The 27,996-nt window shown below is 33.1% G+C and overlaps 1 protein-coding gene and 1 long non-coding RNA gene across 6 annotated transcripts; one reads left to right on the top strand and one right to left on the bottom strand.

Moving 5' to 3' along the window:
* Position 1: 1 nt before the first annotated feature.
* Positions 2 to 27,644, bottom strand: LOC129808225 (ras association domain-containing protein 8). Of its 5 annotated transcripts, none has more exons than XM_055858047.1 (5): positions 27,094 to 27,638; positions 18,963 to 19,913; positions 6,946 to 7,145; positions 6,510 to 6,859; positions 2 to 273 (listed from the first exon to the last, which is right to left on the bottom strand). In XM_055858047.1, the coding sequence occupies exons 1-4, from the start codon at positions 27,163 to 27,165 to the stop codon at positions 6,514 to 6,516; spliced, it is 1,569 nt and encodes a 522-aa protein (XP_055714022.1). In that variant the 5' UTR covers positions 27,166 to 27,638; the 3' UTR covers positions 2 to 273; positions 6,510 to 6,513. The 5 variants fall into 5 exon arrangements, with proteins under 5 accessions (XP_055714022.1, XP_055714047.1, XP_055714031.1 ...); XM_055858072.1 differs by having other exon boundaries at positions 6,946 to 7,130; XM_055858056.1 differs by lacking the exon at positions 2 to 273 and having other exon boundaries at positions 6,383 to 6,859; positions 27,094 to 27,367; positions 27,434 to 27,638.
* On the top strand, positions 10,470 to 14,633 carry LOC129808823 (uncharacterized). The gene is made up of 2 exons (XR_008752467.1): positions 10,470 to 10,741; positions 13,901 to 14,633. It is a non-coding gene; the product is annotated as an uncharacterized LOC129808823 (long non-coding RNA).
* Positions 27,645 to 27,996: the final 352 nt, after the last annotated feature.

The following is a 27,996-nucleotide window of genomic DNA, read 5'->3' as shown; positions in this document are numbered from 1 at the left end:
ATTTGAATTTGAATAAAATTTATTTGAAGATTGTTTCCAAGTCTACATTCAAAAAGAAAAATACACTATAAAGAAAATTGGAATGAGAAGGTAATTTTGTCCAAATAATACTTTCCCAGTATGCATAATTCTCTCTAAATTTGTGTCTAATGGCATCAACATCATAGACTAGATATTAAACATATTCTTTTGATATTATTCTGCATACTTCTCTAAACTATCTCAATCTTTTGTTCCCTAAAAATCTACAGAGTGGTCTTTTGCATGAATTGTCTTTTGCCAGAAAAAAAAAATTGCCTTTTATAATTAGATAAAATCACATTCCTCATCTAAAATCTAAACTAACAGGAGCACAATTCTGACTTTTCATTGTTCCATCCAATCTAAAGAAAAATGCATGGGATTTGAATTTATTTGAGATCATTAATTTGGTTCATTTGTTCCAGATATTAAATAATTTATGAAATTTTTCAATGAATTTTAATAATACATTTCATGAAGATTATTTTTTTAATGATATTTACATAGAAGTCTTACTACTTGTGACGTGGGATTTTGTAATCAGAGAATCTTATTTGATTTTAAAATTCCAGGTAGTTTTATTACTGCTCGAACTCAAAGAGAGAGCAGTTATATAATCGACTTTTTTTCAACTTCTCACTGTTCTGGAGCTTAAACGGTAAGAGATATCGACTTCCGGTCTTCGATGACCCCTCCTCAAATGACATTATCTCGTACCCAACCTCTTTATTTTTCCCCCTTCCCCTTTCATACGTTCCCTATCCCTCAAAAATAGGTAAAAAATGAGGTTTTTCCAATTTTGCAAAAAATTGGCCCAACTTTTTCAATGATTTTTGGATATGTTTTAGAGCTGGTTCTGGCGAACATTTCGGCCAAACATACCTATGACCGGAAAATTCGCCATTTTGAATTATTGAAGGTCAAAGTTCAACCACTTTGGAAGGCTCATTTTTCAACCGATTTGGTTAAATTTGGATTTTTTGGAAAGGTACTGCAATGTTGAACCCAGCTGCATCGGTCTTCATCGGTAATGAACCAGTTAAGTACCGATTTCTGAATAATTTTATATCCGTAATAATTGACATGATTTTCGGATATGTTTTAGAGTTGGTCCAGGCAAACATTTCGCCCAACATACCTGTGACCGGCGAACAAAATCAGACTAATCTGGTACCCAGGGGTCTTAATAGGGAGCAAAACTGCTCTCACCTTTGCGAAAAACGCAAGTTCCAAGAATGATCTCCAGTTTCATAAAGTTCCATTGAAAGATTTAAATAACTGGACTAAGGACGTAGTTTTTGGGGTAGAACAAATTAAGTGGGATCACATCTCTGGTAATAAACTGAAAGATCTCGGAGGTTCTCCCAGAAAGAACCTCCCCTTCCAGTCTAGATCCGAGAATGTCAAATTGACTCGTCTTCGATTTGGCCATTGCTACTTTTCTCATATTCACCTAATCAACAGAACATCTCCTCCTCTGTGCGATCATTGTGGGACCCAAAAAACGGTTGCCCACGTTTTCTAGTCGAGTGTGTAGCCTTCGAGAATTTCCGTCGAACCTGCGGTATTAGTGGGCTCTCACTATCAGAATTGCTCGGTGAAAGTGAAAACACACTAAAGAGAACATTGGATTTTATGAAGCTTACAGATCTCCAGATTTAAGCCCTCCCCCCTTTCCTTTGTCCTAAGTAATCTTAGTTTATATATAGGGGAAAGTGCCCATGCTTGATACTATTGGAAGCTTCGTAATGACTAAATTTTTCCTATGTTTCTCAATAAACGTAACTTCGCAATATATTTTAAAAACTAGCCACTTTCCCATAGTTTTTAAAATATGGTTGCGATGAGTCAAATATATATTGCGAGACATAGAAAATTTAGTCATTACGAAGCTTCCAACGGTATCAAGCATGGGCACCTTCCCCTATTCATGATATTCATACTCATGTTTCAGAGAGGTATAAAGTCAGAACATCGTTATTTTCAAAACTTGTGTTATCTTTTTTTTCTCTTTCTCTCTCATATATTTCATTTCCCCTACTCATTGTAAAGTGAAGTGAGCGTTAGATGATTTCTGTAAATGTATATTAAGCCCTCGCGGCTGATTTACAATAAAAATTTATTCATTCATTCATACCTATGACCGGAAAATTTGCCATTTTGAATTATTGAAGGTCAAAGGTCAAATACTTTGGAAGGCTCATTTTTCTTTTTGGTTAAATTTGGATTTTTTTTTTAGAAAAGTATTGCAAATTAGAACCCGGCTGCATCGGTCTTCATCGGTAATGAATCGGTTAAGTTCCGATTTTTTGATTTTGAAATGCTATTGTGATTTATGAATCTATTTGATCTCTAGTAGTTCAGTTATTCCAAAGGATTATGCAAAAAGCTAATTCACGGGGAGCTCTATCTCGTGAGTTGGAGCATTCCGCAAAGCTGGGACGCTTTGCCATCTCTTTTTTTTTTAATTATAAGACAGGAGCCAGTAAAACCTTTCGTCAGAGTCAAGACTAGGCCCATTTTGTAGGCATTGATATCTGATAATTAAAAATACCGAGACCCAAACCAAAAAGAACTATCAGTTCTTCGGAAATTTACGATAGGGTAAATGTCCTAATTCAAAACCATTTCCAGACGCTTTAACTTTGACAGAAGATTCAACATATTAAATTCATTTTTTTTCTGAAGAGAATTACATAAATTTGCTCCTTGACCCTTCTAGAATAATACTGTTTAGTGAAAATTCTTTAAATATAATTTAAAAACTTCTTAAATACAAGAAAAAACACACAAATGCAAAATGCTTCTATTGGAAACAAATTAATCTAAATGGAGACAAGGGAAATTTTCTAATTGGAGACAAACAGTGTAAGTGAAACCGCGACGAAAGGCTTCGAAAAACCTTGTTGAATTGCTCTTGAGTGCAGGATTTGTTCTTATTCCTGGTCTTTTCTCCTTTCCCATCTAAAACAATAGGAAAGTCTCTCCAAAAAATCATATTTCCGGGGTTTCCTATTGAAGCATTTGCAGACACTTCAGAAAATCCCTTTTTGTTCACGAAATAGGTAGTTATTTCATTTGAAAACTTCACGTACCGTTAACAATAAAGATTAGCACTTAATTTAACTAAAATTAGCCAGAAGTATGACATAAATGTTAAACAAAACGAATAAACAACGGTCAATTTATTGTGTTTTTCATTGGAAAACATGTTCGATCGATGAAAAATTCGATGGTGAAAAGGTACTTTTAATTTTTCTGAGAAATTAACAAATCAAAATTTGTGAATATGAATGGATTTTCGCTTTGTTTGGAACAAAATTAACTAAATAATGATACTGTGGTATAGAAAATATATAAAATATAATAATTTTAGTACTGTATTTATCATGAAAACAATGACGTTTCCATTTGGAATAGAGAAAAATTTCCATTTGGAGCAAGTTTTGAATTTTAGCTTAATTTACCCTATCCAGCTTCGGGGGAGCCCAATCGATATTGTAAAAAAGGTTTTGTAAAATAATTCAACTAAATTTTTAAACAATGTTGTAGGCTATATTGCTTTGGTTGGATACTTTTGGAGTTAGTTACGGAACAAAAGTTGTCACCCTTGCCAGTTTCTACTCCATGGTACAGGTCTTACTGTGTTATCACACTTGCACATTAAAATATTAATATGATTCACATTAATTCCAAATGTCCAAATGTGTAATTTGTGTGTTTGAATCATTTTATATTCAAAATTTGATCTATTTGTTGATAAAAAGGTAGACTTGGCCCGCAAAATTTGATATAAATTGATTTATAGCATTAATGCGAAAAATTAATACGATTTTCTCTTTAATTTTTTAATGTGAAAAATTTTTATGCTTTAGGTAAATTTAAACTTATTTTTGCAGGCCAAGTCCACTTCTTTATCAATAAATAAAAAAAACCCAAATAACGTATGGCCAGTGAAATCTGCACAAAAGTTTGAAGGCTTAAAAAAAATTAAAATGTATACCAGTCACTTTTATACCACTTTACAGTGTTGCCAGAAGTGTTCTTAACATGACATAAAAGTTTTGCTAGATTTAGTTAGGAAACATGGCTCCCACAAATAATACTGAAGAGTATAGACGAAAATTAGTTTGTAATTTTCAGGATAGTCATCCCAAATTGAATAAATCTGAAGTCGTAAAACATTTTGTGACTATGGGAATATCGCGTAGGAGTATTTATAGCATCCTGTCAAACTATGGGAAGCGAAAAATCACTACACGAGCTAAGGGATCTGGAAATTTTAGCACCCTTAGTCAATCGAAGATGCGGGTTCGACTTGCAAAGTTAACATCCAATAAAGTTGCAAAGTCGTACCGTGAGCTTGGTAACAAACTTGAATGTAGCAAAACAACGGTGAAGAAGTATCTGGAGTGTATGGGAATCAAGAGGAGAACCAAAAAACCGAAGCCAGCTGTCTCAGAAACTCAGGAAAAGACTCAGAAAATTCGTTTGTCTCTTTTGATCCAAAATGTTTTTCACGCTCAAAACGACATTGTTTGTGTCAAGGACGATGAGTCCTATTTCACCATGGATGGTAATGAGTGGCAGGGCCAGTATTATTATGTACGTGATGACAATGTAGACAAGAAAGATAAATACGTTGAGCATACTAAGTACCCGAAAAAGGTCCTTTTGTGGCTTGCAATCAGTGCTGCTGGAATGTCTGAGCCCGCGTTCCTCACAAAGAGTCTAACGCAAAATTCTGACGTCTATATCAGAGATTGCTTGCCTAAGCTGGAAGCTTTCATCAATAAGTATCATCAAAGGGACAATGTGATCTTCTGGCCAGACCTAGCACCCAGCCATTACTCAAGGAAGACAATGAACGCATTGGAGGAACTTGACATACCTGTTGTCAAGAAGGAAGAAAGTTCCCCTTAACGTCCCCTAATTGAGGCCTATTAAATCATTTTGGGCTAATATTAAGTAAAAGGTGTATGCCCGAAACTTTTGACCCAAAACCGAAGTCACGCTGAAGGGAAAAATAAAACGAGAGTTGAAGAAGATGCCAACATCCACATTTTCGACATCAATGGCGGAAGTTTCCCGAATGTGCCGAAAAGCTCATCGGATCGGACCGGATTTTTTCCTGAAATAAGTTCATACATATACCTTTCAAAACATGTAAAAAAAAGTTATAATAAAACTATGTACAAATATTAGAAAATTGTGTTTGAACTTTGTGCAGATTTCACTGGCCATACGTTATTAAGTGGTTTAAAAACACAAATAACATATTTGGACGCTCACAAGCGACAATTAATGTGAATCACATTAAAATTTTAATGTGCAAGTGTGATAACGCCGTTATTCAGGACGAAAGATTAGACCGTTTTGCTTACAACAAATTTACTTGAAGCATACGCATCATGCTTACTAAAAAGTCATCCAAAAAACGCATTGAGCCCGATCACAAGTAGATTTTGATTCTCCAATAGTGTCTTGGTTGAAAGGTAAATGGAACTCTATTTGCACAAAAAGTCGTTGACGTTCGAAGAATTCAAATTCAATTTCGAATTTTTATAATAAATTTTCGAACAAAGTGGGGAAAATTTATCAAATATCACACTAAAAAGCTCGCAAAAGAGTTACTCAGTGATTATGGAGTGATTAAATACTGGGGCGAGAACAGTAAACGTCGTTGTTCAGTTTTTTCCTCACAAACAATGTGAAGACCGTCACATTTTGACACTTGAGCACTTCGAAATTCGAACAGGATGTAACTTCCGCCACCTTGCTAAAGTATTAAGAAGTAAGAAAGTCTCTTTTTTGGATCTTCAAATAGATTTTCGAATTTTTCAAGATTTACTTCTGTACGGAAAGATTGTGTGCTTAAGAATTCCGATTACAAAATCTCACATGTAGAACTAATTAATAGAATTAGGGTAAAATGGGGTAATTTGGAACCATTTACAATTTGGGATATTTGAGATTTTCTCACTGTTTTAAAAGAGATTCAAAATGATGAAAAACTGTTTTTGTTCTTCTTAATCGTCCTTTTCTTTTACTTCGCGGTCGTTGTTTTTTTCTTTACTCGTCTAAAACAGTGAGAAAATCTTGAATGTCCCAAATTATAAATGGTTCCAAATTACCTCATTTCACCCTATTTGTATAGAATGTTCAATAATAAAATAGACTTAAGAAAAATTTCTTCACGTTCAAACTTTTACCATGTGATTCAGTCCCAAATCCCAATGCATTCCCGATATTTTTCTACCTTTGTAAAAAGTAAACTTATAAAGTCAGAATTGGGCTATTTTTTTTACCTGCCTACATTACTTCATGGGGAGGCTTAAATGCAAAAGTAGAATCAGTTATATATAAATTAAATAATGTGGTATAGAAATTGGCAATAAATGCAAGAATATTTTGAACTACAAAGTACACAGGGTGTGTGTGATGTTTTCACAAAGTGCTTCAATAACCGTGGCGCTGATTGGGTGTACCTTTTTAAACCCAAACCCCATGGGGATTTTTGCTAGTGGGCACAGCATTTTCAAGCTGCCTTGGTGATCCTATGATCCTGCGGGTGCTTCCTGGACGATTTGATCCCTCAAGTAGATGGCGAATTTCCTCAGATGGCGCCACAGCCAAACTCTGAAGATTCACCTCTTTCATCTCATTGACCAGATGCTCCACTTGCTTCTTCTTCTCAGCTATTGCAGTCTCTATGAAGGACACTTCCTTCTTCAAATTCTCCATTGTCTTGTTGGAGGACTCGGCTGTCTTGACAATCTGCTCAATTTCTGCCTGTATCCTATCCACTTCTGCCACAATTTGCCGCTCCATTTGTTGCCTACAATGCCAAAGTCACATTAGCCCAAATACCCAGAAAAACAAAAACCTGCCCACGCAGGCGGAAGACACAAAAAAAAAATTTACCGCGTATCGAACTGCCTATTGATGACCCTTTGCTCAATTTGTATGTCATCCATTAGATGTCGAATTTTATTCTTGCACTGCAGCAGTTCAGTTTCACAGTTGGCCAATTTGGAACGCAATAGCGTTATCTCTGACTTCAGTGTCTTCTCCTGCTGTCGCACCAGCTCATTCTCCTCCTCCACATACTGCAATGTTTGGAGCTACAGCGACAAATTTTCACGTCCAACGAACATCAAACACAACCAACAGTGCAAATTAGCGAAAACACCAAAGAGAAAAGGCATTTAAAAAAAGAGACACAACATTAATTACATTAATTGCTGGAAATTATTGTGCGTTCGTGAAATACTTTTTTTTTCTCTTAAACAAAATCTTATCTAAAAGTGCAGGTGCATACCATGCTAGAATTTTTTATGCTGTTACGCACACCCTATTGCTCAAACATAACCTTCTCCTTATCACGTCAAAAGAGATAGCAAAGTTCATTGTATTTATTTTTCGGGATTGAATTCCAATTTAACGTTTATCATTCTTACCACATTTTCAGTAAATATTGATATAAATGCAAGATAAGTCTAAAGAAAACACTCAATTTTGCACGCTCAATTTAGGTAATTAAAATCATGTAATTGAGCATTAAAGAGGTAGTGAATTTAATGATTTCTAACAGTTACTAATCTTGATTAAAAAAAAAATTATGAGAAGAATTTGAAATAAAAACCATTGCATTTGCTTTTTGGATTTTTGATTACAAATTCTGCTAGATTATGAATTTCCTGATAAAATAAAACAAATGAACTTTGGTCATAATCTTTGTGAAAATTCCATTAACATTTGATTATCGCAATTTCGCAAGTGACATAAAAGATTGCTAAATTCGCAGAGTATTAATTATTACAATTTTTTTATCTATAAATAAGTCTTATATTAATGAAATTTGATAAAAAATTTTCCACACAAAATTCTGAAACCCATTCCAATGATTTTTATCTAAAGTTATAGTGCTATTCCAATGAAAATTAAAACTTTCTCTTGAAATTTTTTTTAGTAGAGGAGACTGGGGCAAAAAGTCACAAATCGAAAAATTCAATATCTATACCAAGGTAAAAAAGATAGCGGCTCAAATTCTTTCTATAGATAGTCTCCATAGACCTTCTTCAATGTCGTAAGTTTCTTAAAATTCGAACAAGGAATTTAGAAAATAAAAAATATCGAAATTTTTGGCCCTATTTTTGAAATATTTTCCTTGCAGAAGATAACAATTATTACCTACTTATTTTCCAAAATTGATGCACTGGTGAATATTTTCTAAATAATTTGGATTTTTTGAATACGAATCCGCTATCTATTTTAGAATTTCGCAGAAGTTCTTTTTTTTTCCAGAAATCCTTTTATTAAAAATGACCACTTGGGGTAAAAAGTAACAAAATGTATAGAGCAAAAAGTAACAAAAAGTGAAGCAATTGATTTCTCACGCCGAAAAGAAACGTCATTATCATGTCTCTCCGCTTGTTGTTTGCATTGGTCAAACGATTTGCAGTCTTTTGTGTGCTTGAAATAGCTTGAAAAGCGCTTTTCTCGTTTTTTCACTTTACTCGCAGAGAAAACGGTGTTTTACAAAGGTGTAGATGAATAAATTTTCTATGAAAATTTGTCTTCTTGGTATTTTTTCAATTTTACGGAAGTCCGTAATGAAGCGAATCAAAACATGATAATACCTGATGTCTGGTACTATTTGCCCCAGCATTTTTGAGAATAGTCACAAAATTACCTTTTAGAAATTGGCTCGATAAACGTATTTCCTTAAAAATAGAGCAAAATTACTGTCACAAAGTTGTAGAGCGGTAAATTTCCTATAAAAGTGTGCTAATTAAAAATTTTTGAAGCGCTCGAGTAGCTTGTAAAAAAATAAAATATCCGTTTTGGGACTTTTTGCCCCAGTCTCCCCTACTTTACTGTTCTCAAGTGCTTGGTTCCGGTCTCCACTGTTGTCCCTAGTTTTAGTCGTGTTCTAAAAATCAGCAAACAGTCGAGACAGGAACCAACACAAACAAAAATCAGTTCTCAATACTGTTCTCGAGTGTTCCTGATCAAACTCTTTAATCAAGTTTTTAGAAACAGAATAACATACAATCCATACAATACTATGCACATCAGGAAAAGAAAGAAGATATTGTATCAACAGGTGTAACGAATTACTAAATGAGTAATTATTTAATCATCAAAAATCTGATTTAAAATGTTAAACTTAATTGCACCAATTAAAGCTACAAGATAGTTTTTTAGATTATTAAATGGTTTGATATATCCCTTAGAACAATCAAATAGTTAAATTAAAATTAAACATAGGGTTCTTTCTAAATAAAAATTACAAAATGTTTTAAAATTTTAATTATTCTTTTAGCTACATTTGATGGCTTGTTTCCCCAACAGATTATTATTATTATTTTATTTATTGATTGTCTTTTTGTACACTAAATTACTTTCTTACTGCAGATTGCAATTAAAATTCTTATGAATACATCAAAACGAGGTATGCGCAAATAAATTTTTAACAGTACTATTGCATTGCAACATATAAATTTTATGGCGATTACCATTAATAATTGTTGTTAATGACGATTTGTGGAATCTTCGTTTTTTCCATTTTGTTTTTTACACCTTTATTTTTCCGAGTTTGCCTTTGGAATCTTTGTCTTCAGTAATCTATGTTTTTTGGACACTTTGTCTTTGGAAATCTCGTTTTTCTTAATATTTTGAACAAGTATAGGTATTTTATGAAAAAAATAGTGAAATTACAATTTATGCACCTGGAGCCTAAGTTTCTGACTATTGATGGGGAACATTTCTATAAGACATGGTACAAAAAGAGAATTACTTTGAAAAATACTGTATTTTTTCTTGTAATTTAATCAAAATAGTACGTATTCCTAGATGTGTACATATCGAAGTACACTATACCCTGAGGATATCTGCAAAATTATCACATCTTGCATAAGCATTTCTTTGTTTATCACAGGTCACAAGTTTGGTTTGCACTGCCTGTACTCCCGTTTATGGACTCTCATTTCTTCTTTAATACGTCCTACAATTAATTTTGCTAATTTATATTACAAAATTTCAACAAATTCAACAGAGAAATGAAGATATTTGTCAGAAATGACGTTTCGTTAAGTGTCTTGGAATCTTGGTTCTTAGCTAAGACATTTTAAGATCCAAAATTACTTCGCGTCAGAATACCAAATCTTGATTTTGGAAATATTTGACAGCTTGAAATTTTGATCTTGATTTTGGTCTCAGAATTGAGGCCTTTGTCTTTGGAAATCTTGTACTTCATATATTTTAAACAAGTACACTCAAAAAAGAGCTTATTTGAGGCAAGGTTTAAAATCGACTATAAACAGGGTTAGTCACGGTTTAATTTTAAAAAGGTTTTAAACTGGAAACCTGAGTTAACCCTGTTTCAGCAATTTTAACTCCTTTTTTTAGTGAAGGTTTTCACTATTAACCTTAAACATGTCGGTTTAAATCTTGTGCAAGGTTTCAATGGTTTTACATTTCTATCGTCACAGGAACCCCAATGCATTTAAGGGTTTGTCGCGTAAACTTGTCGAGTGTAAGTAGTGCGCGAAAAAGTGACGTTTAGTGTACATTGTATGGAGTTATTCGCATTAACGGAGGAGATAGAGAGAGACTGAGGAGATCTACGCAGAGCCCCGCATGAGCCCCCAGTGGCCACCGTGGAGAGTTTTGTGAAGAAGTTGGGATATAAAAGAGATTTTCCAAAAATTCTGAGGTAAGTAAAACCTAATTCCCTTGTCAAGTTCGCTAAAAATTGCGAGTGTCAAAAAGCCAAAGTGTGGGATTTTTTTTTCTATTTTTCACGGGATTTATGCGGAATTTAAGGCCAATTCTACTTTCAGTGCACAAATGAGTGGTGAGCAATGTATTTTCAAAAGAAATCTCGATAAAATTCTTTGAGATTTAAGAGGAAAAAACTGTGAAAATGCTGTACATTTAAGATTCTCCACAGCCCTAAATTTTAAACCGTGCCAAGATTAGGATTTCACTCCTCTTTCAATTTTGAGTTAACTGTGTTTTAATCTCTCAAGGGTAAATTTTCATCCTTGCCACGGTTAGTATAGCTAAAAACTGTGCGCGTCTAAAGTCATTGTTAGGCATTTCCTCTAGTTTTCACCGAGTTTACACAGGATTTATTCTTATTTTCTACAAAAATGTATAAATAAACGGTGAGAAATTAATTTTAGTGAGAAAACGCTGTGAAAATCTTTGACATTTAAGTGATAAAGTCATGAAAATGCTGTTCGCAGAGAATTCTCAGCATCGCTGAATTTTAAACCGTGTCAAGGTTAGAATGTCACTCCTGTTTTAACCTTAAGTTAACTGTGTTTTAATCTCTCAAAAGTTGATTTTCATCCTTTCCACGGTTAATATTGCTACAAATTGTGCGTGTTGAAAGTAAAAGTGTGGCGTTTTCTCTCTTTTCACGGGATTTTCACGGAATTTAAGGCCTATATTCTACATTCAATGCGTAGATAAGTGGTGAGCAATGTATTTTCGAAAGAAATCTCGATAAAATTCTTCGAGATTTTAGTGAAAAGACTACGAAAATGCTGTTCATTTAAGATTCTCCACAGCCCTAAATTTTAAACCGTGTCAAGATTAGGTTGTCACTCCAGTTTTAATCCTGAGTTAACAGTGTTTTAATCTCTCAAGGGTTATCTTCCATCCTTGCCACGATTAATACACTGCTGGCAATAATCATAGCTCCACTTTTTCATACTAGAAAAACTTTGAAAAAAAAAATTTTGGAAAAAAATAAATATATCATTTGAAGGTATTTTCAAACCGATATGAAAAATTGCCGTTTGAATTTCATATCGTTAGAACTGTGAGTACTGTGATAGAATCTTTATCAAAATGGCGATTTTCGGGTGGCAATAATTATAGCTCCACTCAATAAATTTGGCTTCAGGGTATTTATTTTCAATCAGTGAAGGTAAATATCTTTTAGTAATTCAATTAACAACTTTATTAAGCTAATTAGAATCATTTTTATAAAGTTTTTCATGAATTTTGCTGAAATTTTGTAAGAAAAATGTTTAATGAACAAAAATAATTAAGGTCTTGAAAGACATGAAAATTGACAACCAAAAAATTTCCATAAAAATGACAAGATCCTATCACCTTTCATCCGAATTTGTCCATATAGCCGACCTATATGCATTTTCAACCACTCCCAGGGCTAAAAATCTTCTTTTGCTAGAGGCAAAAGTGTGCAATTTTCCGTGTTACAGTCGAAAAAAACAAGTTTTCTACCGAAATTACATGTAAAACAATGCTGACTGCTTAGTCTCATCATGTTCTGTTGATTCTGCCCCAAAACAGAATTCCAAGTGACTAACGTGGTCTTCAGAATACTGAAAAAAAAATTATCAAAAAGAAGCTTATTGCAGTTTGATGAATAGAAGGCGTTTTACCTAATTTAAGTGGTACAAAATTATTTTTTTCGACTAAAACAATTGATAGGTCTTGTCTTAACTTGTTTTCTGTCTGAAAAAATAATTTTGAACCACTTAAATGACGTAAAACACCTTCTATTCATCAAACTGTAAAAAGCTTCTTTATGATAATTTTTTATTTCAGTATTCTGAAGACCACCTTAGTCACGTGGAATTCTGGTTTGGGGCAGAATCAACAGGACATGATGAGACTGAGCAGTCAGCATTGTTTTTATATCAAAATTCGGTAGAAAACTTATTTTTTTCGACTCTAACACGGAAAATTGAACACTTTTGCCTCTAGCAAAAGAAGATTTTTAGCCCTGGGAGTGGTTGAAAATGCATATAGGTCGGCTATATGGACAAATTCGGATGAAAGGTGATAGGATCTTGTCATTTTTATGGAAATTTTGTTGCGAGCGCAACATATTTAAATTTAAAACTGTGGAGTGTGTTGCCCTGCTGAGGCGACGAGGGCGCTAGCGACGAGGAGAGGAGGTAGAAAAATCAGCAGCAGCTGATAAGTAAAAGAGCGCCAATCGCTCTTTTTCACCACTGACCGCCGAGGAGGCAACATCAATCACCTCGCCCATCTCCACCAGTCCAATCCCCAGCAGCAACACCATCATCACCACCAAGCATTGAAGCTACTGAAGCCACCGGGAGCCCCCAAGAACACCAAGCCCAGTGCTGAGCTTTCCGGAGTAACCTCTGCTACATCCACCTCTCCCAAATTCCCATCTCAACCTCCGTGGGAGTGTTCTCACCGGAGAACACAGGGGAGTGTGGGACATAGTCCTTGCCCCGAACGTGGGAACTGAAGGAAGGAAGGAACGGAGGGAATAGAAGGGAGAAATAAATGATTTTTCCCAATAATTTTTTGGTTGTCAATTTTCATGTCTTTCAAGACCTTAATTATTTTTGTTCATTAAACATTTTTCTTACAAAATTTCAGCAAAATTCATGAAAAACTTTATAAAAATGATTCTAATTAGCTTAATAAAGTTGTTAATTGAATTACTAAAAGATATTTACCTTCACTGATTGAAAATAAATACCCTGAAGCCAAATTTATTGAGTGGAGCTATAATTATTGCCACCCGAAAATCGCCATTTTGATAAAGATTCTATCACAGTACTCACAGTTCTAACGATATGAAATTCAAACGGCAATTTTTCATATCGGTTTGAAAATACCTTCAAATGATATATTTATTTTTTTCCAAAAAAAATTTTTTTTCAAAGTTTTTCTAGTATGAAAAAGTGGAGCTATGATTATTGCCAGCAGTGTATTGTAAAAAAAGCGACAAGTTATTGAGCTACATTTTCTTTTTTTTTCACGGGATTTAACCCCATTTACTATCAGAAATCTTACATAAATGAACGGTAAAGATAAATTTTGTAATATTAATTTTTGTTTCTATTTTTCTCAGATTTTGGAACTTCAAATTTGCAGAAATTGGAAGGAGGCGATCATACTAAAATGGAACCTTTACCCAAAATATTAATAGGGGAAAGCAGAATCGAGTCAGTGAGCAGCGGACAATCTAGGACAAATTAATCGTCACTCTCCTAAAACGTATTAGAAAGAGTCAGGCCGTAGTATAGATTAGATTAACTTAATGATTTACGCAGATTTCAAAGACGAAAAGAAAAACATAGGGTAAGTGTGCCAAATTTCAGCATAGTTACATACAAGCGCCAAAGTCTCAAGTTTGAAATGTAATATCTTTAATAGAAATTTATTTTTTTCATTCCTTCTACTTAATCAGTATTGTTTAGAACCTTGTAGACAGTTTACCGTCTTTATTCACTTTAAAATCATTCTTAATATGTTTTAAAATGAATAAAAATGTAGACAAAACTTTGGTGCCCTATTTCGGCCACCTTCATTCTCATAGTTCCTTGCCCTTCGGAAATTCTTCCAATGTCTTTTTCACGCCATCTCGTTTGTCGAAGCTACATTTTTTGTTATTCTTTTGCATTGTATAATCTCTACAGTATGTAAAAACTAAAAGTTCATGAAAATTCGAGGAACAAAAAAGGTGGCCGGAATTGCAAGCTGACCGGAATATGGCACACTTACCCTAATTATTTTTAAGATTTTCAACTAAATAAAAAAAGTATTATTTTGAATTAAACCCTTGAGCATATAAAATCACAACATTAGAACAATATTTTCTGAAATTTTTATTAACAAATTTTAAAAAAATCAGCCCTTATCACCTGATTTTCTGAGACATTACTCATATTAATTTCTGCTGAAGTCAAAAAAAAAGAAATAAAAATCGTCAGTATTTCTTGTTACATTTTATCTAAGTGTTTGCTAAATTATTTAAAAAAAACTTGTGAGAATATTTCAGAGAAAATAAGCATTTATATTTTATATAATTATAAATATTAATATAATTAAATTTAAATTAATAAAGTATGAGTTATAAATTGTTAAATAAGTGTATTATAATATTATAATATAATACCGAGATAGGAAAGTATAATAAAATATTGTTAGAATAATAAGGACAATTATAATAAATTCTAATTGTTTACTTTATGTAATAATATTTTTTAATACTTCTACTTTGATGTATGTGTTTGAGTATTTCAAATCTCGCTTAAGTAAACTTCTCGAAGACTATTTTTCAATCCTTGTTAGAATTTAAGTCAAATTTACATGTAAAATAGTTAAGTAAGGCTTAGAAATTCTTAATATAATATTTTTCTTGACTGAGAAAATAAGAAAATAACGACTATAGTATAAACTTTTTATGCTAACCGTTATTTTTTATTTTCTCAGTGAAACAAAATATTATAATAAGAATTTCTAAGTTTTATTTAATTACTTTACAAGTAAATGTGATTTAAATCCCAACAAAGGTTGAAAAATAATTTTCCAGGAGTTGAAAGAGGCGAGGTTTGAATACACTCATGACAAGGTTTGAATTTCCACTTGCCAGGGTTTGATGGGAACAAGGGTTGAATACTACCCGTGTCACGGGTTAAGCTATACCCTTGGCAGGGTTTGACGAAACAGGGTTTAAGGTATAAACATGGCGAGGATTGGTCTTCATTCTTGCCAAGGTTTACTGAGAAAAGGTTTTAAAATATACCCCTGACAAGGATTATGGTTTACTCTTGCCAGGGTTTGACGAAAACAGGGTTTAAAATATAATCGTGACGAGGATTGGTCTTCATTCCTGCTAAGGTTTACTGACGGCAAGGTTAATCAATATCCATAACAGGATTTGACTTTCTACCTTTTCAGGGTTTGGTTGAAACAGGGTTTAAAAAATACTTGTACATCAAACCTTGCCACGTTTAGGTTGAAACAGGGTTTGGCATCAGTTTGATAGACAAACCCTGTTTTACATACCCATTTAACCGTGGATTTTTTTGAGTGTATAATTTATTAAATAAAATAATGAAATTACAATGGTGTTTTTTTTTTAAGTTTTTAGTTTCGTCATTTGGGGCAAAGGGAAATTTTCTGTGTTTTGGGAAGTTATCAGTATCTCCCGTTGTTGGAGCACAGGGAAATTTTTCGAAAGTTATAAAATATACTTGTGAAAAACGTATGACACAAAATTTCCGGTACTTGTGCAAAAATGTCTGTAAAGATTTCCAATGACAAAGTTTCAAAAAAATCAAAAATTACCGAAGGCAGAGGTTCCAAGGAGAAACTGGGAAAAACAAAAGTGTAAAAAACAAAATGGAAAAAACTAAGATTCCAGATCTCGTAAGGGCAAAGGGAAATTTTATGTGACTTCAGAAGTTTATCGCCTGTTGGGTTGAAGGAAATTTTCTATGTTTTGGAAAGTTATTACACTGAGGAAAATCCGAAAAAGTTAAAATAACATTTCGGAAATGTTAATTTTACCCTGCAGTATTGATCCGAAATCGGTGTAAATATTACCCTTTTTAGATGTAATCGGGGTTAAAGCTAACTTTTTTCATGTTAATTTTACCTATAAAAAGGCATAAAATTAACATGAAAAGAATTTTGATATATATACCTCAAAATGTTACCGTTTTGACGAAAAAAAGTTAATCGTACCCTTTTTTTCCTCAATGTAGCTTTGCCTTGTGGGGGGCAAAGGGAAATTTTCTCTGCCTATGACCAAATCGTCCTTAAAGGGTTAACGTTAAAATGTAACAGGTTCCTTTTACACGTTTTTTTCGTTTTTTTCTCATTTCATTTGAATGTTTTCTTTTTAATCATGTTAATTTACTTTTTTACTTCATTGTTGGTGATAACAAGTTTAGTAAATTAAATTTTAGAACAAGTTTAAATGTTAAATGTGAGAATTTGATTATAAATTTGAATCATTCGAATAATTTTAGAAATTTTGGAAAGGGAAAAATGATTGTTTGCTTGTGCTTCTGCTTAATCGACTTTTCTCGTGTTGGTTCCTGTAACGACTGTTTGATGGTTTTGGAACATGCTGAGGACTAGGGAATACAGTCGTAACAGGCCGTAACACAAAGAAAAGTCGATATAGCAGAAACTCATGAGAACAGTCATTTTTTCCTTTTTATTTTTCATTGGAATAGCACCATACACATAAATTTTGTTATAACATTTTAACACCATGAGCTTATGGACTTAAAAATAAAAGTACTGAGCTTCGAAGTGTGTTAGACCTTACCACTAAATCCTTTCAAAGTAGAAAAATGTTAGGTTGGAAAAAGTATTACGGAGGTATAGTAAGGTGGGGTAACTGGATCGTTTTCCGAAAAGTGCTACTAAAACGCTTGTTTTTGGACTGATGAAATTCTTTTTTACTTCTTCTAATTCCATAGAATTATTCACTGTTTCATTCAGAAACATAATATTAAAAAAAATTATAAAAAATATTAAAGAAAATTTATAAAATAATTATAATATCGAAATATGTCAGCATGCACTAACTGGGCCGCCTTTTCGCTAATTCACTTTTAATTAAACATTTGGATTTAAAATACTTTTTTCACAAGGGAAAAACAATAAATGTTTTCAATCAACCAGCCGTCATTAGCGAAAATATCACTGCTAGTAAATTTTTAGTGAAGAATCCAGCTGGCACAAGATTGAAATGAGTCAATTACACTCACTTATTTACTGGATAAAAATATTATTTTTGCTTTTTCTCAAACTTGAATAGTTATATTATGTTACTCTAGTGACTATATTACGAAAATAAAAATAAAAATATTATTTTAAGTGGATTAGTCATAAACGATCCAGATAGCGAAGCGCCCGGATTAGCACACTACTGTATTTCAATGAAAAGTGAATGAGTTTTTTTTATAGCATGTTTAGTGGCTTTAGAACACGACTAGGACTTGGGAAACAGCCAAGACAGGAACCAATACAAAGAAAAGTCGGTAATGTAGAATCATTTGAGAAAAATGATAAAAAAGCAGGTTCATTTGTCATTGAAATAGTCACATCAAAAAAATTTTTTTCAGTGAATGAATAATATCGTTTGTAAGCGAAAATTGATTTGGGGGTTAGTTACCGTAAGAGGGAAATATTAAAATTTCTTCAAAAAGACAATTTTTTGTTTCGTCAATATTTAGCATAGTGAAGCAAATTGATTAAGTCATGACAGGGAAAACTATCGATATTTTTTCCATAATGCCAAATAATGAAAAACAAATTTAATTTAAAGAATATTTGGGGTTGCAGTTGCACCTTCTGAATCTTAATTTATTTTAAAAAGTGTAGTTAGAAAATCAAAGATATAGGGTAAGTGTGCCAAATTTCGGCATAGTTGCATGCAAGCGCCAAAGTCTCAAGTTTGAAATGTAATATCTTTAATAGAAATTGATTTGTTTCATTCCTTCTACTTTAGGAGTGTTGCTTGGAACCTTGTAGACAGTTTATCGTCTTTATTTACTTTAAAATCGTTCTTAATATATTTTAAAATGAATAAAAATATAGACATAGCTTTGGTGCCCTATTTTGGCCACCTTCATTCTCATAGTTCCTTGCCCTTCGGGAATTCTTCCAATATCTTTTTCACGTCATCTCGTTTGTCGAAGCTACATTTTTTGTTATTCTTATGCATTGTATAATCTCTAGAGTACGTAAAATCTAAAAGTTCATAGAAATTCAAGGAACAAAAAAGGTGGCCGAAATTGCAAACTGGCCGGAATTTGACACACTTACCCTATCTATTTCTTTTTTTCTGTTGAGACATTATATGTCTTTTAAATTTTAAATTGTTCATCAAAAATGCAATGGAACACGTGAGAAAAATTTATAAATAACAATTGTATTAAAAAATTAGCCAATGCTATACAAAACAAAAATTTTGTCCAATTTTTTTATTGGCTAACAGTGTTTTTTTTGTTGTCAAGATAAAAGTGTTTTTCGACTAATGTAACACAGTGCTTTAGCATTAAAAAATTCACGCACATTCAACATGACAAAACAGTTACAAATAACACAGTTTGCACAAATTACTGCACTTTTACATGGAACATGCTAAATTATTATTTGTTTTAACATACCTGCTCATTGCCCTGCCTGAAGATCTGATCGGTCTTACTGATCTCACGAGCGATCGCCTCCAATTGTTGAGCCTGCTCGCGCTCCTTGTTCTCCAGGTACACAATCTCTGCATCGTACTTGGTGAGATCGGCCTGCTGCATGCTGATCTTTTCGCGCTGCAGCTTTATCAGCTGAATGAGGTCACGGTATTGCGCCCCATTGTGAAGGTACTGTGCCTCCATCAGTTCCAGGCTACCGCCAGCTACGCTCTTTGACGTATGCTGAAGCGGTGAATTTCGCGGTGGGGGCGGATCTCGGTACGGAGGCGGCACAAGGGCACCATTTGAGGAGATCGGTGGTCCTTCGAGGATATTTTCGCTACTCCCCGCCAGTCCGGGAGTCGTCTTGCGATCCAGGGCATTCCGGACGTCAGCTGAGGTGAATTCTCCACTCTTGGTGACAGTGGCCGCTGAGGATTGGGCAGGCTTTACAACTCCCGCATATAGGGGTTCATTGGAACCCTGGGGCGAATGGAGGGGACTATTGGAGTCCGTGGGGGATGATTTCTGGGGTACTCCACGAACAATGCCAACATTCTCAGACTTTAGGTCTAGACTACCTCCGGTGAAACTCTTACGTGTTTCCCGGCCTCGCTCAATGGGCGACATATTCTCCTTCAGTCGATCACCCTGAGGAGCCACAAGGACCACACTCTGGGCTTCTGTGGGCTGCTGCTCTTGCTGACGTTGTTGCTGTCGCAAAATTTGCTGTGGGGACTGCAAGGCAGTGTTCTTTGGCTGATCACTGCGCTGCAGAATAAATTGCACATCACTTGAATACTCTCCCCATTTCATGAGGATTTTCAGGGGATTTTCCGTTGGCGCTAGCAAGCGTTCATTGTTTCGCCAGCGCTCGATGAGTGTAAATCTGCCCACTTTTCCAGTGGCATGCGCCAATGCAAAGACAACGTCCTGGAAAACAGTCGATAAAGTGTGTTAATTATGCAAATTGGTTCCGGATGATATTTATAGTGTTAGAAAGTTTAGTGCAATTTATACTTTTTGAAAATTTCATGAAATTTTAAGGAAAAATTGAAATATGCAAAAGCGTATTTTACACAAAATAAAATGATTTTGTCTTAAGAATTTTTATTAGATTGGCTTTAGAAAATGTATTACATTTTTTATGTTAATTTTTTGCTTTTATAAATAGTGTGCCCTTAGTCATTGTATTGATAGACTGGCTAATTCTTCACTGACAAAAAACAGGGGTGCGATTAACTTTTTTTCCACATAACTTTAACACTTTAGGTGTAAAAATATATTAACATTTTTTAATGATAATTTTACACCTTTTTTAAGGGTAAAATTAACATGGGAAAAGGGTAACTTTAACTCCTAATAACCTTAAAAGCGTAATATTTACACAGATTTAGGATCAATATTTCAGGGTAAAATAAACATTTCTGGAACGTTATTTTAACTTTTTCGGATTTCTCTCAGTGTTCCAATAAGAGAATGATAAGAAAAGAACGTAAGAATTTATCGACATAATGAATAAATAATAATTTTTTGTCAAGTGTTTCTAATGTGCAATGTTAACAGGGCACAAGAGAGACTGGGGCAAAACTTGTCAAAGCGCATATTTAATTCTTTCACGAGCTCTGAGAAAACTTAAGAGTTTTATAATGAGCATATTCTTATTGGAAATTTACTGCTCTACAACATTGCAGAAGACTATTTTCCTCTATCTCGAAAGAAATGTGATTTTCGAATCATTTTCTAAGGGAGCATCTAAACGGGGGGATTTTATTTCGAAACCGCCATTTTTTTTTTACAAAATTCTCCCACTGAGCTGTAGACCGGTGCATTTTTGCCTATCTTTTGGCGCTTAAAATCTCCCTCTTCAAAAGCTCCATTTGTTTATGTTCGAATATTTTGACATTTCAAGCGATTTTAATTATTTTTTTTTGTTTTCCAAGAGATGTTTTTCTCGTGAACTATTTTCAAAGTTATCAAGAGTCGAAAAGCAGGTGAAATAGCGACACGGCATCGGTCACTCTTCTGAATGCATCGTTTAATCTTCATTAATGGTCGAATTGTTAAAGTTGATTTATAGGAAAATAAAAACTTACGATATTTTCTTAATTTAGCAACAATATTAGCATAAAATCCTGCGGCAGGCCGGTTTTAATATAGAGGATGTGTGCCTCAACTCGTCTTCCTTATAAAGTATTTGTCTCCAGGCATAAATATTAACTTTACCTATCTTTAACAAATTTTTTGATTTTAAATCATTGTGTAATTAACATTCGAAACGTTTCGAAATAAAATAGAAAGTCTTCCAGACTATCTATTTTAGTTAGAGCACACTTGGAGGATTTATAACATAGGGTGGAGAAAATTTATCTCAGGAATGAACCACTAGGGGAGATTTCCCGAGACTCACCGGTGCATAGCACAGTGGGGTGCATTTCGAAATCCCCCCGTATAGAAGACGCCTAAAAGTCGATTTTGTGGAGATTCTCAACATTGCTGGGGCAAATTTTGTCAGTCTTCGGATAATTTGTGACGTTTTACACTCGCAAACGTTAAAAATATCAAATAGACATATTTTTATAGTGAATTTATTCCTCTACAACTTTGTCGAAGATAATTTTTCTCTATCTTAACGAGAAATGTGCTTAAATTGGGCAATAAATCAGTATTGATATTTTCTGTAAGCCAAATATTCCAAAAATAGGGTTCAAAATTTCATTATTTTTTATTTTACATAATCCTTCCTCGAATCCCTTGAAACTTTGGAAGTTTAAGAAGGTTCATGAAGGCTATCTATAATAAAAATTTCAAGTCTCAGTCTCTTTTATTTTTAGAAAATAGTGAATATTGAAATTTTCGTTTTGACAAATTTTGCCCCAGTCTCCCCTACTCTTTAATTTTTTTTTAGAATAAGCGCCCAAAATAATTTTAAGTCCTGCCCTCTGCAAGGGGTGCTGTGACACAAGATTATCCATTTTTATTTTTTTAGTAAAGAAAAAGTATTGGAAAAGTATTGACAAAAAGTATTGGCAATAATTAATAAAGAATGGAGCGCCTGAAACAATTATTAAGTCTTGTAGAAAAGAAGTTTGTTATAGAGTACCATAAAGATTTTTTCAATACGATTTTTGTGGAATGCGTGACTTATTCTATTAATATCCGAATATATTCTATTCTCTATCTCAAATCTGTGTTTTCTTATTCAAAATTTAAAGTTGAAAAAAAAAAACTGAATTTTTCTAGTAACTTTTAATTCAGCTTTTATTCCAAAATTAAAACTACAGCCCTACGAAAAATCTGTTTAGAATTATTCAAATAATTTTTATTTAATAATATTATTTACACTGAATTGTAATTCCCAACGCATAATACCTAGGGAACAATAACTTTGATTTTGTAAATATGTTTTTGACTTTCCTATAAGAGTGAATCATATAAATATCATGTATCAATAGAAAGAAGAGAGAATAAAGTGGACATTGAAAGAAGAAAGACGTCTTCTTTATTTCCAAATTCTGATTTCCCCGCTTGTAAATCATAATTAAATGATTGAAGCGTCTGAACGGACATTTTTCACGAAACATTGTAAACTGAATTCACTTGTAAACTGAACAATTTATAAAATGGCAATAAAAGCCGGGTAACATCAAAATATATAAATAAAAAATATATTTACAAAACAAAAGTTATTGTGTGCTGGGCATAAACTTAAATGATACATCTTTTTCAATAAAATATTGCAAAAAGCATAATTTTTATTTTGTAAACGAGCTTTAGCATCTCTTGACTTAAGGCGAAGATAAATCCAGCAGCTAAAATAATTGTTAAACCAGAAGCAAAGTTCAGTACCTTAAGGTTTTATTTTTTTTTTCAACGACAAGCAATTGCAGTGATTTGTCAAAATTTGGTAAATTAATTAAGAAATTTCGCTTGTTCTGAAATAACCAAAAAAATGAAACTAAATAGATAAACATTAGGTCTGAAGACCGTATAAGTTTTTCCCATATGTCTTAACTCTCGTAATTCCTTAACCCTTTAAGGACGATTGGAACACCGGTGTCCCATAAAGAAAATATTTTTTCCTGACTACCTAAAGTTATTTTTTCCTTATGTTTGTACGTACAGTGCACGCTTTGTAATCCGGATGATTGGGAGACAATATGACAGATGTTCGCTTCGTAATCCGGATGGATTTTTTGAATTTGTTCAACGTCTCGAAAATATATTACAAGTTTTTTTTTCTAGAATTAAAATTAAAGTTTTAAAGAAGCTTAAAAAACATAATTAGATAATTCTATGCTATTATACTTCATTTATTAAATAAAAACGTCACAGGATAATTCATTTTCATTGATGTAGACACATGCATGCATGACCTCAAAATTATTTTAAATGTAACTGTCAATAACTCGTCCGGATTACGCCGATCCGGATTAGAGAGCGGGCACTGTAATTACAAAGTAGATGGTTGAACAAATCTAGGATATTTTTTGCCAGTCTCCAGGTATTTGCTATATACTGAATATTTAAGCTTGAAAATGTCGAATTTTTAAATTTTCGTATTGAAAAATGATTTTAATTATTTTGTATACTTCCAATTTTTTTTAAGCAAATCTATTTTGGGAATAAAAACTACATTGCTCATACCTAATATTTTTTATTAGACTGAAAAAAATTAATTCATTGTGATTGTCAGAAAAATTACTTAAAGTTTCGGGCTATTTTTGTCCCTGTCGGACGTACACTCCGTCCCGGGATTATGCATATTTTCGGCATCAAAAAAAAAAATAAAAAAAACGCGGAAATAGCATTACGCATCGAGAAAATTTGCATACTCGCAGGCGATTTCTTTTGAAGGAATCTGCCGTAGAACGAATTTCGCGCGGAGTAAAAGTAGTCAGAGCAGAGAGATTCAACTGTTTAAAAGAAGTTCATTGACAAACAGTACTCTTTAGCCAGAGTTGTTCAATAAATTGTTTGAATATTTAAATTTTTTTTCTCAATAAAAGAAATTAAATTGTTTACTGAAGAATGAGCATATAGTGTCTTAAAACTTGCCGCATAACAATATAGCATACATTCAGGCGTGTTTCAAAAATGATTTCATAAATTGACTCCCAAAAGTAGGCAAACTTGCATAATTGTAAGTGCATAATCTCGTCAGGTGCATAATTCCAAAGTGCATAATGCCGGGACTGAGTGCACTCTTAGAAAAAAATAGTTCGTACAAGCTCATATGCAGTTATTAGAACTATAAAATATAGTAAATATAGACCCAACTATATATTTAGTTTGGGTAACTAAATGAAATAGTTGACCACAGTTAGTTAAAGTATCCTTTTCATTTAGTTATCACAACTAAATCAAAATAGTAATGGGTACTATAACATATTAGTTTCAATTACTAAATAAATGGGGTTGATACCCATCTTATTGGCTGTAATAACTATATCATATTAGTTGTGGTTACTATATAGCATTCATTGTGATGCATATTTCTTATTAGTTGCTTAAAATTCGAAAGAGCTTCAACGCATTACTAAAATAAAAACCACTCTTTACTATTGGAAAAGTAGTCATAACTTTATGAAAATATAGGCCCATCTATTTACATTGGTTGTGAGAACTAAAAGGAATTAGTGACCAATATTAGTTGGGATAATGATTTCATTTAATTAACACAAGCAAATATAATTGTATGAAAGCATTATGAAATAATTGCCGCAACTTATCCACGTAAACATTGTCTTATATTCTCACTACTAATAAATTTATTATGAGTATAATGTTTTAAGAATATAATAACTATTTTAAATAGATTTGATAATAATCGCCCGAACAACTAATTTTCATTAGTAATCACGTCTAAACTTTTCTAAGAGTGTGTATAGGTAAAAAATGTCCGTAAAAAGTGTCTCGTCGTTAAAGATACGTTTGATAGTTTTGATTAAAGATACGTATTAAATTGTAATTGACCAATGACCAATTTGGAAAAAATATAGTAATTTGTTGTTGCTTTGATATTCGAGAGCTTAAGGGAATTGAGCTAAAGCCTCTTATCAGAAGACCGCTTAAAACTATTGTAATAAATATGAAGTGCTTGTCTATTATGAATGTACTATTTAAAGTTAGAACAATCAAGAAAGATTTTTAATTAAGGATTATTTTGCTATTTTGAATATTCGAAAGAAAGCTATATAGTTTTTTTGGAACATCGTTCATATCTAACTGTCCAGAATAATTCTAGATTCCAAAAATCGTTTCACGTAGCTTAAATTTGAAGTACAATACTTAAGTTGTAAGTTTCATTTTACGCCACTTTTTTTCTACTTTACGATCACGAAGACTCTTCTAAATAAAGTTGGTGCATGCAATTATTTTATTTAGATCCACAATTGTTTTATCTATCCAAATTAGGGGAAAGTGACCATGCTTGATACTGTAAAATGATGTCCAAGGTTTGTGATTTTTTTCTGATTAACACAACCGAAGCGATTCTTCCACTATGACAAAAAAATGTCTCACTTATTAGGTTCATAGTCCTACCTCACATAGTTCCTAGAAATCCTTAGATTTTCCTCAAGAAGAAAATGAAAATTCAGTGGCGACTTTTATACGAGTTGGGTCTGGGGCCTTCCTGTATAATAATTGATTCGACAAATCGGAAGCCTATTTTCACTGCAAAAATTTCACCGGATACAAAAAATTGCACATAAATATTTAGACGGAACTCTAATTTATCTGCTTAAATCGTTTGTGCGACTGGTTATTAATTTTAAAATAACTTTTATGTAATTTTTCTAAGCCGTGTTTTTATGACATTAGGGCACTAGCGAAAACCATTTTTTCAGTTTAAGTCCATGAAAATGTCACTCTGCAACCCTAAAATTCAGGCAACAGGGTTGAAGGCTATGTCAATTGTCGATAAAATTGGCGGACTTCAATAGGTGTAATTATGAAAGAATCACATCTAATGATAGGGTTGCCACAATTAAATTATCATTTATGGACCCTTTTTAAAATATAGGATGGACACAGGTAAAATTTATGAATTTGTCACCACCCACAAAAACAGTGTCCACCAAGTAAAAATATTTTTACATAAATATTAGTACTGATGAACCCTCTATATGCCTATGATAGTAGTTTTCCTGAAAAGCGACATTAATTATGAAATATTATGTATCGAAATTACAGTTTTGGACCTATTTTTGATTTTTGCTTCGTGAAACTAGGAAAAAAGAGCTAGGATCCTAATTTTTTTAGGAAATGTGAGGCTTAGCACCAGCTATTGAAATATATTGCGATGAGTCATAACTATTGATTAACATAGAAAATAAATAGTTATTATTAAGCTTGGATCGTATCAAGCATGGTCACTTTCCCCTACATCATTTTAAAACCCAGTTTCCTTTAGAAATATAGAAAAGAAATGGTATAAAAATGTAGCCCCTCAGTTCAAAATAGCCCCATGTCCCCCTACAATAAACATGATTATACATGCGAAGGGAATATTTGGCTTTATTTCTTTTTTTAAAAAAATATATAAAGTAACAATTTAAATAAGAAATAATGAAAAAAAAATTAAAAACACGATTTTTCCGTTGTGCTTTTAAGTGTTAAAATAATTTCAAAAATAGCTGAGATTCTATAATCTCAGTTTTAGCACATATATTTTTTGTCAAAAAAAAAAACTAAACAAAATATTTAATACATCAAAATAATTTTTACAGTTAAATTTAAAATGTAGAAAAAATGATGTTCTTGCCTTAACCCTTTAAGGACGATTGGGTCACCGGTGACCCAAAAATGAAATTTTTTCTACGGCCTTATAAAGTTGTATTTTGCTCTAAAAAGCTAGAAAAAATGATTTTTTCTAACCCTCAATTTTTGACCTTCTCGTCCTTAAAGGGTTAATAGTTTAAAAAAAAATGATTGTTTAATTTGTAATTAATATTTCTTTAAATACTTTTGCACCTTTCAAAAAACTTTTGAAATTTTCAATTTCAGTGAATTTTAAATTATCTAATCCAAAGTAAAGATTAAATCGTGAAATTTTCCGATTTATGATTAAATTATTGGAACCTCCAACCCCAGAAATGACCCACTTTACCTGACAAGTTGTGGCCTCGGTGACCCCACAGACAATCCTCTGGATGCCCTCCACCCACACTTTAAGCTCCATCTCTGTCCAATCTTTTTGGTTCTTGGACAATGGCAACTTCCGCCTCTCTCGACCCTCCTTGAACAGGAGGAATGTGTGGCGTTCTTAGTGACACTGGAGGTCACGGGAAAGGGCGCACCTCAGACGCGCCCCAAACACTTACTGGGCCACAAGAGAGACTGTCTCCAGGAATTTCCTCTATTAAATCTAGCACTCACCTCCACTAATCACGAAAAAGACAACATGAAACTGTGTCAAAACACTCTCGGAATTCCAATGAATCACACACCTTTGATTTCTCACGTTACACCTGGATTTTGTCAATTTTCACTTCACTCTACTCTACTTTGGGTCACCAAATCCCTTCTGAATCACTTTAGGGAGAGTTTTTGAACGGTTTTGTGCCCTTTTCATCCCAAAAAACACCCGAAATTCCGTCCATCGTCTCTTTTATTTGGCAGCACAAAACTAAACTTTCGCGTTAGTGTGCGTTCTTGTAGTGGCAATGAGGGAGATAGATGGATAAATGGATTTTATTTATGGTAGATCGACATCAGACATTTACAACACAGATGGCAGTGTACATTTTAGTATTCAAAAGAAATTTCAGTTACTTTATCATTCGTATGCTCTGATTGTGTATCAAGGAATTTTCATTTAACTTGATCAACTTGATGAATTGATAGAAAACTGATAAAGGAAAAGTGTCAATTGTAGACTAGACTTCTAAACATACCTGATGCACCTGATGATTTCTTTTTACGAATATACAAACTTTTGTCACACCAAACGTACAAATTTATCAGTAATTGCATTTGTCTTTTTTCACTCATCTGCTCCTTACTTTGATTT

This window comes from Phlebotomus papatasi, chromosome 1, assembly GCF_024763615.1.
Source record: "Phlebotomus papatasi isolate M1 chromosome 1, Ppap_2.1, whole genome shotgun sequence".
Lineage (NCBI taxonomy): Eukaryota > Metazoa > Arthropoda > Insecta > Diptera > Psychodidae > Phlebotomus > Phlebotomus papatasi.
This window is presented reverse-complemented; position numbering and strand designations above follow the sequence as displayed.

Bases quoted from the DNA above. Each gene is read 5' to 3' on its own strand.
- LOC129808225 (XM_055858037.1), bottom strand. From the start codon at position 27,165: ATGGAGCTTAAAGTGTGGGTGGAGGGCATCCAGAGGATTGTCTGTGGG. The intron at 19,914-27,093 runs GTAAAGTGGGTC...ACTGTTTTCCAG, and splicing joins CCGAGGCCACAACTTGTCAG to GACGTTGTCTTTGCATTGGC. The intron at 6,860-6,945 runs GTAAATTTTTTT...TTGGCATTGTAG, and splicing joins AATAGGCAGTTCGATACGCG to GCAACAAATGGAGCGGCAAA.